General features: G+C 42.3%; 1 protein-coding gene across 1 annotated transcript in view; it reads right to left on the minus strand.

Moving 5' to 3' along the window:
- LOC118089973 (kinesin-like protein KIF20A) overlaps nt 1–14,083 on the minus strand; it is a 26,289-nt gene extending 12,206 nt beyond the window's left edge. The window contains exons 1-10 of the mRNA XM_088675536.1: nt 13,920–14,083; nt 11,690–11,854; nt 10,934–11,011; nt 9,655–9,774; nt 8,166–8,304; nt 7,900–8,084; nt 5,662–5,758; nt 4,566–4,739; nt 2,725–2,836; nt 122–193 (exon numbers count right to left, since the gene is read on the minus strand). Of these exons, the coding sequence (XP_088531662.1) occupies nt 122–193; nt 2,725–2,836; nt 4,566–4,739; nt 5,662–5,758; nt 7,900–8,084; nt 8,166–8,304; nt 9,655–9,774; nt 10,934–11,011; nt 11,690–11,854; nt 13,920–13,943 (1,166 nt within the window). The 5' untranslated portion in view covers nt 13,944–14,083. The remainder of the gene's footprint in view (nt 1–121; nt 194–2,724; nt 2,837–4,565; nt 4,740–5,661; nt 5,759–7,899; nt 8,085–8,165; nt 8,305–9,654; nt 9,775–10,933; nt 11,012–11,689; nt 11,855–13,919) is intronic.
- Nucleotides 14,084–18,146: the final 4,063 nt, after the last annotated feature.

Raw genomic sequence — 18,146 nt, forward strand, 5'->3', positions numbered from 1 at the left:
ATAGTTTAAAACTGAGAACACTAGTTTGACCTCAACAACTTTGCTATAATTCCACACAAAGGAAGATTCACTACAGTGCATATTTAGCAGAAGCAAAAAAACAAAAACAAAAACCACTTACTCAGAGACTCCAAGAACTCGTGGCACACTCTCATCACTCAAGCTGAGCAGTCGAATAGAAAATATACTGTGACTGGAGGAAAAGAGACACAAGTTCGATTTTTAAAAAATATTTCATTATTTAATTACTTTGTATTATGCTCTATATTGTGCTTCTTTACTTTCTCCTGTGGGGCATAACTGATGTAGTTGCTTGAATAATCAATTCCCATATATATATTTGCTTGACATTTGTCTGGAAGTATTAATATTTCATTATTTAGAGTTTTTTATTCCTTTAATTTTACAAAGTACATAGCTTTAAAAAAGTAGAAGATATAAGAGAAGGTATCTCAAAATGGGATGGGGTGGGGGTGTTTAAAAAACAGAGAGCAAAGAGAAGGTATCTTACAATTAGTCATATTGAGATGATAATGCATATAACTTTACTTAATTGAAATTTTGGCATACAGCACACAAACAACTTACACACATTTAACTTTATTAAATGGCCAAAAAGTGATATACAAAATTAAAAAGGGGTCAGTCAGGGGGGAAACTTTGACAATCCCATCCACCATTGAACCCAATGTGTTTTGACTATACACAATTTTGGCTTTAGGTGTGATCCCCAGAACAGAACCCCCATGTAAGTTGTGGGCTTACTGTTTAATAATACAGCAAGCCACCCATAGAAACATACCGTGTTTCTCTGAAAATAAGACACTGTCTTATATTTATTTTTCCTCAAAAAAAACCACGGTGGCTTATTTTCAGGGGATGTCTTATTTTTTTCCTTCTCCCTCTGCCGCGGCCAGCATTGCTGCTGCGCCTATCACTATGTCTTATTTTCGGGGTATGGCTTATATTCCTTGAATACTTAAAAATCCTGCTATGGTTTATTTTATGACTACGTCTTATTTTCGAAGAAACAGGGTAGATTTATTTCTATCAAAACTTCAAGACTCCATGATGGGCACTGGATAACATATATCCTATAACGATCCATTTTAATGTCCATTTTTGCCTGAAAATGTCCCAACTTTAATTTTGTCCTTTGAGTCTGATAAAGGAGGTCAATTTAGCCATTAAAACAGAGTCCCAAATTTTACCATACCATTCTATAATTGATGATACACCTCTGCCTAGAATTATATTCAGGTGTCAAAGCTTCATAATACTCTTGACAGGCTGTTCTTCAATGTGCACAGATCTTTAACATGCAAAAACATTCATCAGAAAAAAGTTACGGTAGATATGTCTAAGGTCCATTCAGATCAATGGGACAAGTTCGGAAGTCCCATCATTTCCCCTAAGGTGGGGAAAGTCCCATCTTTTCCAAACTTTCCCTGGGTCATTCCTCAAATATAAGGAACATATGGAAAATAACTTGGCATGTGGGTATATCCCATATGCTTATTTTTTTAAAGCTAATTATAGAGAAGTTAAGGGGAAGACAGGCAATATATTATTTTTTTGTTAAATTGGATTATGTAAAAAAACAAACAAACAAGCAAATACAAAGTAACCTTTAAAATTGGCAGTTAGATTCCAGAATAAATCTAGTGCCAGTAGAAAGGATAAAGAGCAATGGTCAATAATACAGTGTTTAGGACAGGCATCCCCAAACTCGGTCCTCCAGATGTTTTGGGACTACAACTCCCATCATCCCTAGCTAACAGGACTAGTGGTCAGGGATGATGGGAACTGTAGTCCCAAAACATCTGGAGGACCGAGTTTGGGGGTGCCTGGTTTAGGATATTCACACTCTCTCCAAAACCAAAAATGGCTGGACTGTGGATGTGGATGGCCATGTTCTAGTCTTGTTTATCTATCAGGGCTAGACAGGCGCCTTCTGCAATTATGCAGGGCTATGTCTCCTTCTCCAAGTCTCCTAGGAAACACCACAACACAAACTAGGTGCAGCAGAGTGATCATTAATGAACAGATAGTTCTCAACATTAATCATTTATTTTTCCACAAGCAGAGATCCTTCTAGCCAGGAAGTCCAAGGGGCATTGCTGTCGCAGGATATGAATCAATTCACCCTCATTTAGGTGCTGCCAGTGACTCGCATGCATCAAGCAGGTTTTAAGATTTTGATCTAAACAGCAGCCCCTAGTGCTGTATAAAAAATGGGAAAATCCAGGTGTGCAACTTGCCATGGGCACAGAGAGCTGCTGTTGGAAGAATGCTGTAATCACCCAGTACCGTAGCATCAGCTGGTGGACAGGTGTGCATGCTGTTGGGGAAATGGCCTTATGGGCCAAAACTGGCTTGTGAGCCCATAAATCATAGAGTTGGAAGGGACCCTGAGGATCATCTAGTCCAGCCCCCTGCAGTGCAGGAATATGCAGCTGCCCCATACGGAGATCAAACATGCAACCTTGGCATTATCAGCTTTAAAGCCCCACACAGTTAATTGTGGTATTAGTAATGCCATTAGCCTCAATTTTTTATTACTATTTATTGAATTTATAGAGCACCCTATACTAGGAGGTCTTAGGGTGGTTCACAGAATAAAATCAAAATATAAAACCCCAAAATACACAATCAAAACCAAAACAACAACAACCCAATAACCCCTCCTTGAGGAACAAGAACTTTAAAAATGAGACCACAAACCTTCTGCTTGATTGTTGGTTCATCCTGGTGCATGCCAAACTTCTGTTCTTATTTCCTACTTTAAGAATTTTGCAAGCCTCATCTGTACTCTTTATACTGATCCACTTTAAGTCTGGAACAATAAAGTATTTTATACAATTAGCAGTATGTAAATTTTTTGGCACATTTACAGCATACTTTTCTACATGCTTACACAAGAAATCAGACTCACTGAGTTCAAGGAGTTTTACTTATATAAATAAGGTTACAACCTAAGTGTGAGAACATAATGGAGATCAAGAAAGATTTGAAACAGCGGCAGCCTAAAGCAAGGGTGACTAACCTGTGTGACCTTCCAGATGTTCTTGGACTCCAACTTCCATCAGCCCCAGTCAGGGATGATGGGAAATGTAGTCCAACAACATATGGAAGGTCACAGGATAGTCATGCCTAATGTAAAAAATCAACACATGTTGTTTTTTAAATTATACTAAACTGGAATCAAACCAGAATTTGAAGGACCACAGATATAAAGTATGAAATTTTGAATTTTTGAATAAAAACAGTGCTACATAAACACAATGGCATATTTTTAAATACATGTCTGTCTTCACAAGTTGGGCCAGCATAGAACTATTATTTTTAGATGCAAGTTGAACAAGATTTTGGTGATCAATAACTGATCTCACACCTCTTAATCTGCTTTAAAAGCAGCTGGCAGGGAACAGGGGAGGGAAGATGAACGGATGTGTGTTGGTTCTGAATTCATAAACTCCTCCACCAGCACTACAGATGCCCCTAGGTTCTCCTTAACAGCATGAATAGCCATGTTATAAAAATGGTGGGGGAAGGTTAACCATTCTCAAGGACAGGAAGCCATAACTGGCCATCTGTATTAAGTGACTATAACCAAACAGCTCAAAGCAATCCATCCGTGAAACTTTTTCAAGATAAAAAAAAAATGGGCGAACTTTATTACACCTTAGATTATTTACAATGGAAATCAAGGCTTATAAGGGTATTCTGTACATTTACAGTGGTACCTCAGTTTACAAACACAATTGGTTCCAGAAGTCTGTACTTAACCTGAAGCGAACTTTCCCATTGAAAGTAATGGAAAGTGGATTAATCCGTTCCAGACAGGTCCGCGGAGTACTTAAACTGAAAATACTCAAACCGAGGTATGACAGTATTTGGTCTTGCAAGTACTTGCTAAATTTGGCTGAGAGTGGGAAAGCTGCGCCCCCTGGTGTCAAGAGCTTCCTCATGCAGCTGAAGCTGTCCACTGTCCAAGAAATAGTATTTGGCTAGGTCAGTGGTTTTCAACCAGCGTGCCATGGCACCCTTGGGTGCCTTGAATGATAGTCAGGGGTGCCATGGACAACACTGGCCTCTGTCCCTCTTCCCTTCCTTCCCTTCCTTTGACGCCCTCTTGCATCTATGCCTCCCAAAGGATTGCACAGCTAATTATTGCAGCAGCCCTGGCTATAAGCTCTGCAGGCGAGTGGTACCACTGGGAGTCATCTCTCTTTGGGGTGACAGAGGGGGTGCAGCTCAGAGACCAGGGATGGCAGCAGATGCTGTCTGAAGGACTCCCAAGGAGAGGGGAGAGGAGGCTGAGGAAACACTCCACAAGGGAGGGTGTTTGAAAAGGGCGAGAGGCTGCCAGATCTGCAGGCAAGGGATGACATAACTGGGCTCTTGAGCCCCACAGGGGCGCCACAGAAAGAATGCAGTTGGTCAAGGGAGCCATGGACTCGAAAAGGTTGAAAACCTCTGGCCTAGATGGATTCTTGAGATAACTAGACCCAAAGAGGAATTATTCCTTTGAAGCAGCAGTACCAGCAAAGTTGCAGCATTACCTTTTACGTAAGAGTTTCCTCCCTGATCTTCGCATATCCTTAAAACTTTGCGCTTCTGGTTTTTCGATGCAGGCACTAAATCCAGCAGGTCATAGATGTACTCATTGTAGATTTCAAAGAAAGAAACCCATACAGATGCCAGGGTCCTGGGGCACTTGCTATAAACCTCAGAATCTAAACATTCAAGGATGGTGAATAAAGGGAGTAACCGTTACGCCTGTTGTTTATTGTAAGGTTAAATTTATTTAACTGCCCTTTGCCCTAAGGTCACGTTCCAACATTAAAACACAGGATCAGAAACAGTTTAAAACAACTTGCAGCAGCAGAAGGTATGTGCTATTTTTGTTCTCATTTATGAATACTTCCTCCCAGGACAGATATTGCACCATTCTTGTTTAAGCATTTGGTACAAGGCACATACTTTTGCATTACTACACATTATTGCGCTAAAATCATTGGATGAGGTGCTCCTGGTTGCATTGTGCCTCGCGGTGATTCACTTAGTGGCGACTAGGAGGAGGGTCTATTCAACAGCAATGCCCTTCCTGTGGAACCACCTCCCCCTCTGACAACTTTGGCACATACTGGAAACACATTTTTTCCTGGAGGCCTTTGCCAGGGCCGGCCCTACGGCCAGACTGGTTGGCGCAGGGCCACCCGCCCGCTGTGGAGCTGCGCCCACCCACCCGCCACGGAGCTGCACCCCCAGCAGCCGCGCTGTGCGTTGTGCCCGCCCGCCCGCACAGCTCCGCCCGCCCGCCCGCTGCACTGGGAAATGGGGCGGGGGCGCCAGAGGGATCCGTCGCACCACGGTGCCAGGGCGCCATATATACTTAAGACGGCCCTGGCCTTTGCTAAACATCAATACCAGCTGGGTTCTTTTAAATGCCTGCTCTTTTAGTCTGAAATTAATAATTTTATTTTGTGATATTACATCTGAAAGTCAATATATATTTTAATAAATAAACATAGGGTTATTCTTTCCCCAATATCCTACATAAATCAATCCTGTTTTTATACAATTAGTAAGCAATGCTATAGCCACCATTTTACACAATTCTATATGCATTTTTAACCACAAATATTCACCCATTACCTGATTCATTCAAAACAAAACTTGGTGAGCTACAGCTACTAGAAGTTGAGCCTGATGCACTTGAAGTTCTGATAGACTTTGAAGTATTTTCAGTATCCTTGATGAAATACAAAAATGTCAAGATTATGTTGCTGCCTCTGTAATTCACATCTTTTAATTTCTACAGGAGGCAAGCTAATTTCTACAGGAGGCAAGTTTTTTGTTTTAAAAACAAAACAACTTTAAATTAATTTTAATTAAATCAATTTTGAATGGGATATTCCCAACAATTCAAGGTAAGTGCATTTTTGAGATGATGATGATTAATAATAATTAAATCTGGATACCACCCTTCACCCAAATATCCCAGAGAGGTTCACAACAGGGAAATACAAAATGAGAATACAAAATATATAATTAAACATAAACAAACCAATAACCTGCCTCCCACAAACACATTTTAAACACATGTTAAACAGCCAAATGCCTGGTTGAAGAGAAACACTTTCATCACCAAGAAGACTTCAAGATGAATGTCAGACTTCGGGTGAGACTGAAAAAGACATGTAAGAAAGGGAAAGTATGCTGTGGCCCTCCAGATGTTGCTGACTACAACTTCCATTATTCCTGACTATGCTGACTTGGCTGATAGGTCCGGGAGTCCCAGAATATCTGAAGGGCCACAGATACCCCACCCGTGACCTAAGGGATTGAGAAAAATTCCATAACGGTATTTATTTTCTTCCTTCCTTCCTTCCTTCCATAGACCTCCATGCCAAACAGCAAAATGCTTTGAGAAGTCCCCTTGGATGCTCTCTGCTGCGTTATCGTAATAGCTAAAGCATGATTCAGCACTCAGAACTACTACACCTCAAATGGTGGCCTCAAATGAAGAAAAGAAAAATCAGCATATTTATTTATAAATTACTTTCATTTCAACTTTTCGGAAGCATCTTACAGAACAATCACTTTAAAAGAGCATGCAAGCCTTCTCTGTGGAAGGATGAATTGAAAGGATGTTTTTTGTTGTGGAGGGTGGGGGTGATTAAATAAATCAATCCTCCTGTCAGACTGGGAATATCCCCTCACTCACACAGTATAGGATATTCCACCATTCTTCATCAGTTTCTTTTCTTTCAGCATAGTAAGTGGCTCACGTATATGTCAAACAAAGTTTTAATAATAAAGAAAATTGTAACACAATAACATACTGGCTGAGAGAAATTAAAACACCACCCTGAGGCAAGAATGACAGTTGGTCTCTCTTAACTGAACACCCGAAGGGAGGGGCCAATTCCAGAGCACAACACTTAAGCCCTCCCACCAGATGACAGACATTCTACTAATCAAATTAGGCCCTGGTGCCTTTCTTGCATTCGGAAGCTTGAGAACCTGCTCTCCATCAGCATAATGTGGCAATGCTGGAGCCAACAGCTCCCATAAAGCCCTTAACCAGTGGTGCCAACCTGCTTCCCAAAACATTTTAATATCTCCCACATTTTTCAAAGATGTTCCAATGTTTCAAAGAGAAGTGCAAGGTTAGGTGGCTATCTCAGGATCCAGAGGAATTCTGGGGAAATTAAGATGGCTGTAAACCAATGCCCATCCTTGCTACGTTTCCGAGCACAATTCAAAGTGTTGGTGCTGACCTTTAAAGTCCTAAACGGCCTCGGGCCTGTATACCTGAAGGAGCGTCTCCACCCCCATCATTCAGCCCGGACACTGAGATCCAGAGCCGAGGGCCTTCTGGCAATTCCCTCACCGCGAGAAGCAAAGCTACAGGGAACCAGGCAGAGGGCCTTATCGGTAGTGGCACCCGCTCTGTGGAACGCCCTCCCATCAGAGGTCAGAGAGATAAACAACTACCTGACATTTAGAAAATACTTAAAGGCAGCCCTGTTTAGGGAACTTTTTAGTCTGTGATATTTTAATGTATTTTGATGTGTGTTGGAAGCCGCCCAGAGTGGCTGGGGAGACCCGGCCAGATGTGTGGGGTATAAATATTATATTATTATTATTATTATTATTATTATTATTATTATTATTATTATTATTATTTGCTGTGGTGTTTCCACCCCACATAATCTAACCCAAAGAACTACAGCAGTGCTATAGTCCAGAACCCCCTTAAGCCAGGCCCCTTGAGAGCCTATATGAATTTGTAGTTGGGGTTTCCAAGGAATGTGTAGTTCTACATTGTGTGAATTTTAACACATGGTAAACACCAAAGCAGGATACGGAAGGGTACTTGCCACTAACCTCTTTCAGAGAAGCAAGAAGGGCAGCTTTGATGGATTCTTCTTGCTTAACCTGCATATCATTTAGCCTCTTGGTAAGATTGCTGAAGCATGGTTTTAAGTTCATCTTTGGATACTGTCTTCCCCTTACATGGTTAAATATGAGATCAAGAGAGCGGGGAAGGATACCACCATCTTTTGAGCAGCCTGCAGAAACAATGAGCCTCTTTTCAATATATGCCATTGTTAGATCTTTTCTATTTGACCCCATGAAGAATAATTGGATACCTTGAACAGTGAAACTTTTGCCTGCGTTAGTCACACCATAGGTAAACACAAGTCCATTCACTCCGTTGATATAAGTTTTTACTATGTCTTTCATTGTTCCTTCAAAAAATTCACTTTGAGAAGTCTCTGGTCCAAAAACCTAAGTATAGGAAAAAGTTTTACAGGGACAGTGAGAAGCAAACTGTACACATGAGGTGCAAGTGGGATCTCCGACTAATTGAAGTGTTAATACAGGCATCCCCAAACTTCGGCCCTCCAGATGTTTTGGACTACAATTCCCATCTTCCCCAACCACTGGTCCTGTTAGCTAGGGATCATGGGAGTTGTAGGCCAAAACATCTGGCCGCAGTTTGGGGGTGCCTGTGTTAATAGCAGCACCCATAGGGGCCTACTTCAAGCTGGGACCATGGAACTTAACATTTTCTCACCATCAGTCCTTCCCTCTCCTACAAAGTTGCCATTTGCCTCATGAAGTCAAATGATACCTAAATGGTTTTCCCCATGAGGCAAACAGCAACTTTGGGGAAAGGGTGATTAGAATGGGAGGGGAAGGGTTAACCCCCAAACCCCAGTGTAATTATTCTGATCCAAATTAGACCTTTCAGCAGCTACTGATAATGTTTATTTAAAAAAACCCCATAGAATATGTTATTTATAGATTCATGTTGCATCCAGTTTGGCACAGAGAAGCAGTTTAATTGCTTTGCTTATGACAAGTCATACCATGACCCAGTCAATTTGATCCTCAGAGCAAAGCACCACTGAATCCTCTCAAAAGTATTATTGATATTTTATTAGAAGAATTTCATTTATTGAAAAGTGGTGAGAAGGGGGGGGGGAAAGTGAAAAAGTGAATGAAAATTCAAATTGAAGAAAAATACTCCATTACATTTCCACAAATATACAAATGTGTATAGTCTTATTATCCTAACACAAATTTATTTAACAACCACATCATATATTCTATATAAAGTTGTTACAAATGTCATTATATTTATCCAAAGAAAGTCTGTGTCCATAAGCAGTCTGCTCGTATGTTACTAATATTGTCATGTTTGTCTAGCCCCTTATTAAGGGGAATCATATTTCTATTCTTCCAGTTCAACAGTATTGGTCTCAGCCACCATTAGGGAGCGTGGAATCCCTTTCCCCTGTCCCACTGTCACTTTCCATACAATTGGTATAAAGTTCAAAAGAATAACCACCTTTAAGAACTTTACTATACGGTACCCCTACTTCGTGGGGTCACGAAGAGTCGGACACGGCTAAACGACTAAACAACAACAACAGGAAAGCAGCATGCAATTAATGCAATGGTGCACATTAAGGCTGAAGTCCTGTGCAACTGTTTGGGAGTCAGCTATATTTTGCTCCGAGTTCTCACCACTTACAGAAACAGGAGCAGCCTGCACCAAGTGTTCTTCTAATGCAGTCTGCTTTATGCACTTTTATTTATGTTCACCGAAATTGGCCATGGAGGAGAACCTACCTGTGTAAAGGTGAACTGATGCGCTGATTGTCCAATTCCCTTTTCACTGTTCTTCATAGCAGTAGAGTATTTAGGTGCGTGAAGAGTCACTGTTTCTTGATTTTCAATAATCAAACAGTCCTTAAGAGCACACAAGTTATTTTAACCAGTTTCCTGAAACATTCTTTGCCTACTAAATTGCATGCTACAAACCTGCTTTACACTTACTGACGTGGTTTCGTTTGTGACCTTTCGGTGCATGCGATTCTGCCGCTGTGTAAACACCGTACCTTTCAAGTGCATTTAAAGCAGGTGACTTCTCCCAAAGAATCCTGAGACCTGTAGTTCACCCCTCACAGAGCTACAATTCTCAGCACCAGGACCAGCCCACGAAAAACTTGGCACCAAAATGGTGCCCCCCTCCCCACCAGATTAGAAGGGGCGAGGGAAGATCTACACCAGGATTTGTTACCCCAGTGGACCAAGCAGCCTGAAGCTGCCACTACACCTTGCCTCCTGGGTGGGCCGGCCCTGCTCAGCACCATTAAACTATAGTTCCCAGGATTATTTAGAAGCAGTCATGTGCTTTAAATGTGTGGTATGCATGCAGCCTCAGTGTGCAAGCTGCACTTTGACATAGTGTAGTTAAATGCAAAGTTCCAAACGTTACTGTAGACCAGGGGTATTGTGTTCCCTAGTTGGTATTGGACTATAGCTCCTATCATCACTGACTATGCTGGTTGGAGCTGATGGGAGTGGAACTCCCAACAAAATCTGAAGGTTACCACATTGCCTACCCATGCTCTGGTGCAAGAGAGCCAGTTTTCTAACAGTCTCATTCAGGCACAGGCAGCCTTGGCTCTCCAGATGTTTTGGAACTACAACTCCCATGACCCCTGACCACTGGCCCTGTTAGCTAGGGATCATGGGAGTTGTAGTTCCAAAACATCTGGAGAGCCAAGGTTGCCTATGCCTGGTCTCATTGGAGCATTTCAGTGGTAGTTATCTAAGCTTCATCATCTAAAAACCTAGTCTGCTATATATGTCATGCTTTTCCAGCTGTTTCAGTGTCCAAATCTTGTGAAGGGTGACTCACAGCAAGTATAAGCAGACTAACTATATACATACTAAGGCAATGTAACTTCATTGTACCGATGGAGTTTGGAGAAGGGTAAGTAAGGACCACCAACCACCATATTACAGACAAAACATAGGTTAAAGATTTCAATTTCCCAAACTGTTTTTGAATCCAATTCCCCACAAAAGATTTTAAAAAATGAAGCCATATTTCACAACTAACCTGGTTTTCATTGTTTTCAAGCTCTGCCTTAGAAAAGGGCCGCACTCTCAAATATACTTTCAATGGCTGATACATAATCTTAAAAAAATAATAAAAAACTAAGGCTGAAACTGTGGTTATATTAAATATGGTTCTTAAAGTTCTACACCACTACTTTATACTTCAGTATTGTCAATCTTCAATATCCCATCATTTGTCTTCATGTTTTGCCCAAGCTTTGACTTCTGCTTAAAAAGATTACTTCTCCACCTTAAAACTTTCCTTCTCTTAAACACTCAGATAGTCTCCACCCCCTTCCACCCCTGAGAATACAATTATGGAACTGCATTTTTAACCAAGAGTGGCACAGTGAGGGTATTATATGTCCTGCAAATCCTATTTGAACTCAGTGAAAACGCCAATAAAATGCACATATCCACCACCCGACTGCTTTCCCTACTTAGTTCACTGCAAAGTCAAAACTGAGTGGAAGTTTTATATTTCAAAAGCTGTAAAGTCTTAATAGCTGCGTTTTCTTTTGATAAATTTCTAGCATTTAATATAGTACATTTTAAATACAACTGCCCCAATTTGCCCTAGTCAGCTTGTCCATGTTGGTATTGAGAAGTCAATGGCTATGCCGAAATCTATTGCAGATTGGTTTTTAGTCTTTGAAATATATGTATGAAGGAACAGAGTTTTCATACTAAGCATTTGCTATGCACAACCAATAGAAAACCACACAAATGCTTATGAAATTAATAGCAAGCAGCCCACCTCCTCTTCCTGCTCATCTCTTGTGTTGGATACTTCAGATGAGTCCATAGACATCAATTCTGCCATACCCTCAGCAGCGGATGTTATTCTTTGTCTTTCCTGACAATTCATTATTTTACCGTATAAGATGGGGAAAAGAAATAGCAGGTCTGTACAGTATCCAACCTTTAAACAAGACACAAGTGTATATATACGTATTTTATGGACCATAGATCACTTCCTGGTGAAGTCAATGAGTTGTATCTACAGCAACTAAGTTTTACTTCAGCTGCACTGAAATCAGCATGAGAAGTTAGGTGTAACTAAAGGATATCCTCATTGATATAAATGACTCACTCTGGATCCAACCCAATGCTACAATTATTGATGTTTGCTATGTCAAGGCAATCCACCCACATGGATTTTAACCAAAAAGTAATAGTAAGTGACAAGGAATTTAGTTCTCAAAGCCTTTCTAAACAAGAAAAAACCACAGCCAGCACAAGGTACCAAAGGAGGATCACTATTAGCAACAACTGCTCCTTCCCCACTCATTTGGTCAAGGTTTAAAAAATGAGTACATGTATATGGCAAATCTGGAATTCAAGTCCTGGTTCCTGGTTCCACCTTCCGCACTCAACATTTGTTATCGTTCCAAGAAATTAAGGGGTTTCTTGTTGTTTTGTTTTGTTTTTGCTCACCAGAACATGAACAGGCCATAAGTGGCCGTGTTCACAAAGCACAGCGGCAGCAACCAAGTTTCAATAGGCCCACTATTAAGCCAGGCAGCACTGGAACATAGGGAAGGGCCTTTTAGTGAGTCAGATCATTGGTCCACCTAGCTCAGCACTGTCTACACTGACTGACATCAGCTCTCCAATTGGTCTCAAAAAGAGAACAATTCCCAGTCTTCCCTGGAGATAACAGAAATTGAACCTAAGACATTCTGCATGCAAAACGGATGCTCTGCTCCTGAGCTACAGTCTTTTCCCCAGCCTCTGATACTGAGCAAGGATCTCTTAATTTTACAGATCCAGAATGACTAAAGACATATCATTGAAGTCTACAAAAATGAGTACAGTACATGATATCAGAAAATGAATCTGGACCCAATGTCTCTTCAGCATGTAGGAGAGTAGTTCGGTGCATGCAGAGTTAACTGCACCTGTACTAACAAACCTATTCTTTTCTCAAGCAGGAAGATAAAGGCATGGTAAACAGCACTTCTGAGCTAGAAAAAACTATTTCAATTGCCTCCCATAAAAAACAGAAATTCCCAGAATGTGAGATAAAAAGAATTAGCTTCTGGTTCTGAAAACTTACATAATTACTAACTCAACTTGTATATGCACAACACTTTACACCTATCAATACATTACTTCAAAAAGAAAATGTCTTTGTTCAATTACTGCCTCCTCTTTTCACTCGTATACCCAGTTTTACTTGCAGCTTGATCCTGAAAGGAGAACTTAGGCCCATTGATTCCAATGTTCTTAGGCTTATCTAACATTGAATAGGGTCAAGCTAAATTGCTGCAATCTTCTGCACACTTACTTGGGAGAAAGCTCCATTGAAAAAAACAAACTTACTTCTAAAAGAAGAGCATGTGTGGAATTGGGCTGCTAGACCCTTCCTATACCTGTGTTCAGACTTTTCCTTATTCTTAGCCTTTATACACATACTTGTTTTTCTTTACCAAATAACTTTTTCCTATCATGAACTTTACATTTTCATCATACATACCCGTTTTAATATTCCTACAAACACTGCTAGCTTCTTTTGTCTTTGCTAACACAGACAAATTGTGCTTCCTACTACTGCTTCAGTCAGACCTACTATATCCCTCCCCCGAGTTTTATAGGCAGGCTGTTGACCAATGAGGAAAAGACAAACAAACAGCTACACAGGCCCGTCAATTAACTCATATTTCCATTCTCCAAATGACTCAAAAGCAACAGGTGGACACACCAGAGACCTACAGCACACCTGAGAGCAGAGAATTTTTTTGGTTTTGGGTTTTAAATGGAACAAAACTGCATTGGAGGCAGGCAGAGTGACTCACCTCTCAATTGAAAACAATAACAAGCACAGGGTTGTAATCCTGTGGAGACTCACACTTGGTTGGGAGTAAAGCCCCATTGAACTCAGATGCACTTGCTTCTGAATAAACACAAAAAGGATTGGGCTGCACAGCTGCTATATCATTCACTCTTAACTGGAAGCAACTCCCATTGAGCAAAGCAGCACTTACTTCTGTGAATCCAAATGTGAGCATGGCATTTTCAGGAACGCATGGAACGGGACAAGTCCACAACCCTGAGAAGTCCTATGCCTAGGAAGGAGCAAAAATGAGTCTGTGTTTGCTTGAAACCAAACAGCTGCATAAGATAAGCCATTAAGGCAGGGGTGGGGAACCTGAGGTTGTTCAGATACCCTCCCACCAGATGTCAAGGAAATAAACAACTACCAGACTTTTAGAAGACATCCCTGTTTAGGGAAGCTTTTTAATATCTGAAGGACTATTGTATTTTAATATTTTATTGGAAGCAAATTATTATTATCACTTGACTACAACTCCCATCACCCCAGAGACTACAGCCATATTGGCTGATGGGAATTGGAGTCCAAGAACGTTTGGTGGGCCGCATGTTCCACGTCCCTGCCATTAGGCTTGCACACAGAGGGAGCAGCTCTAAGATTCAAGCAAACAGGATTTCATAAAGCAGGAGGGTCAGAGAAACACTAGTATAAAATAAGGATGAGCTCTGGCCCACAGAGCAGGGGTAGGCGACATGTTTTCACATCAGCCCCAGCCAGCATGGGGCTGATGTGAAAACATCATGTTCTACTCCCAACAGCATCTGGAGAGCACCAGCTACTTCTGGCATAGAGGAACCAGTGCACAAGCTCTGCTGTCTGCTGCTCACCTCTGTTCAGATGAACAGTGTTGGGAGGGCAGACTGTATACCGTGTTTCTCCTAAAATAAGACACGTCTTATATTTATTTTTCCTCCCAAAAAACACACCACGGCTTATTTTCAGGGGATGTCTTTTTTTTTTTTTGGTGTCTTTGCGGAGGGGGGAGAGACGGAGCGAGGCAAAACGGTGTGTGTGTGTGCAGAGCACAGACTGCCCACCTCGCGGGGGTAACCTCCTGCTGCTGCACCTGGGTAAGGAAAAGGGGACTTCTCCCTCGCGTGCACGCACGCACAAGAGCACCAGAAGAGTGCTCTTCGCGCTGCACTGTGCTCCCCAAGCGGCAGCGCGAAGAGCCTGGTGAGAGGCAGCTGCGGCTGCAGGTGAAGCCCGGGATCTGCGTGGGCGACTGGGGGCGAACGCACTGAGCGCTGCGGCGGTAGCGAAGAGGCGCCCGATCAGCTGAGAAGCGGGCTGATCGGGCGCCTCTTCACCACCGCCGCAGCGCTCAGGGCGTTCGCCCCCAGTCGCCCACGCAGATCCTGGGCTTCACCTGCAGCCGCAGCTGCCTCTCACCAGGCTCTTCGCGCTGCGCTGCGCTCCCCGAAGCGGCTCCCACCCCCGGCTTATTTTCGGAGGATGTCTTATATTTATTCTACTAATTAAAAGCCTGACATGGCTTATTTTTGAGGACCGTCTTATTTTAGGAGAAACACGGTAATAACATAAAAGGAAATGTGGTGTACACATCCAGGAGGAAGGCTGGGCTTGAGGGGTGAAGCAGCAGCAAATAAAGCAGCTTTGCCACTCCTCCTGCCCTCACCAGATCTGAGGAATCCAGCCCAGCATTGCCACTTAGGCCCACTTTTCTGACTTTCCATTTGCATTTCCGAACGCTATCTGTGCAAACCTATCCCAGCCTCGCATGAAGAGAGGAACATTCTCCTGATTCGCTCAGGACTTGGCGTGACACACACGAGTGAAGCATGAAGACTCCGGTGTAGTCTGTGGCAGGCAGCATGCTTGCTCTGCAACAACCCGTTTTGTAACTTGAGTTAATCTTTAATGAAAATTAATATAATTTTAAAACAATCTTTCTCAATTATATACCACTTGACTGGGGACAGACGGACCCTCAAAGCAGTTTACATGCTACCCTGCACCCTCTAAGCCAGTGTTTCTCAACCTTTTTTGGGCCACGGCACACTTGTTCCGTGAAAAAAATCACGAGGCACACCACCATTAAAAAAGTTAAAAAATTTAACTCTGTGCCGCCCTATATTGACTATAATTATGACTGTAAGAAACACTTGCCAATTGCTGTGTTGGTTGCAAAACACTTGCCAATTGCTGTGTTGGTTGCAATCTCCTGTAATAAGGCTTCACAAGCCGTCCGGCGGGTTAGCGTTGTGCATTGGCGGCCGCCAGGCTCGTTTGCACTGAGCTTTGGGAAAGAGGAGAAATATTGCTTTCCAGCGGGTTAGCGCTGTGTATTGGCGGCCGGCAGGCACGTGACATGACAATGCAAATCGCCCTTCTCGTCGCCGCACGTCACGGCACACCAGCCAGCGTCTCGCGGCACACTAGTGTGCCGCGGAACAGCGGTTGAGAAACGCTGCTCTAAGCTAGCCAGTGCTCACCATCTTGTCAGTGATGAATTAAGGTTCAGCTGGATGTGGAATGGGGAGACCTTTGACTCAGGAAGGAAAATGTCCTGGCCTGTCCATACCAGACTACAGTTCAAGAATGCAGCGGTGAAATTCTGTTTCTTCTCCATCCTCACTGCCAGAAAGTAAGCTTGATAATTATTGTATTCCGTTTTCTGACACCTGTGTTTCAGCCACTGTGTTTCAGCAATCTTATTAGGCCCACTGGATTTTTGATGAAGTGATGGGGATACCGCTCACTCTGGTCTAGATGTTATTGGACTCCAGCTCCCATCAGCTGAGTCAGCTAGAATCTTATGACTGCTATATTTACAAAATTATATCTCAAGGTCCTTCATATACTATTGGATTGCCATGAGCCCCAAATAGCATTTCCAATAGTGAGCAATAAGGGTAGTTGCAGTCCAGCAACATCTGGAAGGCCACAGATTTTTTGCCCATTAAAAGATATGCAGGGCACTCCCATATGCCAAGCAGATTAAAGGTAAAGGGACCCCTGACCATTAGGTCCAGTCGTGACAGACTCTGGGGTTGCGCGCTCATCTCGCATTATTGGCCGAGGGAGCCGACGTATAGCTTCCAGGTCATGTGGCCAGCATAACAAAGCCGCTTCTGGCAAACCAGAGCAGCACATGGAAACGCCGTTTACCTTCCCGCTGTAGCGGTTCCTATTGATCTACTTGCATTTTGACATGCTTTCAAACTGCTAGGTTGGCAGGAGCTGGGACCAAGCAACGGGAGCTCACCCCGTCACAGGGATTCGAACCGCCGACCTTCTGATCGGCAAGCCCTAGGCTCAGTGGTTTAACCACAGCGCCACCTGGGTCCCCGCCAAGCAGATTATATCCACAGAAACCTCAACAACCTTGAACAGGCATTAGAAACACACATCCCCATTTACTACTGGGAAACTTTTGTCCTGGCCTTCAATGTTGCCTCTCAGGTGCTCAATCTGTACCCCACCCACCCACTCTTTGAATCAAAAGTAATAGTGAAGTAGGTCATTGTACTTCAAATACTCACTGGGAATCAGAATAGAATCATAGAATTGGAAGGGACCCTGACAATTGAATTATCCAGCTGCCTATAGAACTGTAAGTTGTAGTTTTTATCAAGTTCCAGGTAGGTAGGCGTGTTGGTCTGAGTCGAAACAAAATAAAAAAATTCCTTCAGTAGCACCGTAAAGACCAACTAAGTTTTTATTTTGGTATGAGCTTCCGTGTGCATGCATGTTTCAGTGTATCTGAAGAAGTGTGCATGCACACAAAAGCTCATACCAAAATAAAAACTTTAAAAGGTCCCTTTACCTTTTTAACCAAGGAATGTATTCAGTGTGGATTACTGAGGATTAAAATGACCCTAATTGTAGCTAGCTGACTTACCTGGATTTGAGTCTTTCATTGCTGGCATTCAAAGCGTTGTTGAATAAAAAATCTTCGTTAGAACTTCTCTTGTTGGATAAAAAACACAAATGCTACTTCTAAACTGAATGCACACCCTTGCCTTGGTTTCACCTTATGTTTATAAATACATGCAAAAATACACTATGTGCTTTTACAATTGCAGCTGTTCTCCAGCAGAGGGCATTAGCAAATGCCTTCTCCCTCATTATCAATCAAATGTTAAGTTAAATGTAGCACTCTCATTTTCAGAATCCTACATAGCCATTATTTATTGTAACAACTCCTTATAAGCAGTGGTCCGGGCCTAAAATTCCATTTAGCATTCTTGTATATTTTGAATACAAATACTTCAGGGACTTTTTATGTTCAATGTGCTATGTCAAACTATGTACACTGTGTATTGAAGGCTGTTTAATGTTACTGATTTCCACTTCCTCCTCACATGTAATGAAGTCCGATAAACAAACACTAGATTTGGCTCCTGGAGGCAAG

This window comes from Zootoca vivipara, chromosome 8 (assembly GCF_965207765.1).
Source record: "Zootoca vivipara chromosome 8, rZooViv2.hap1.1, whole genome shotgun sequence".
Classification (NCBI taxonomy): Eukaryota; Metazoa; Chordata; class Lepidosauria; order Squamata; family Lacertidae; genus Zootoca; species Zootoca vivipara.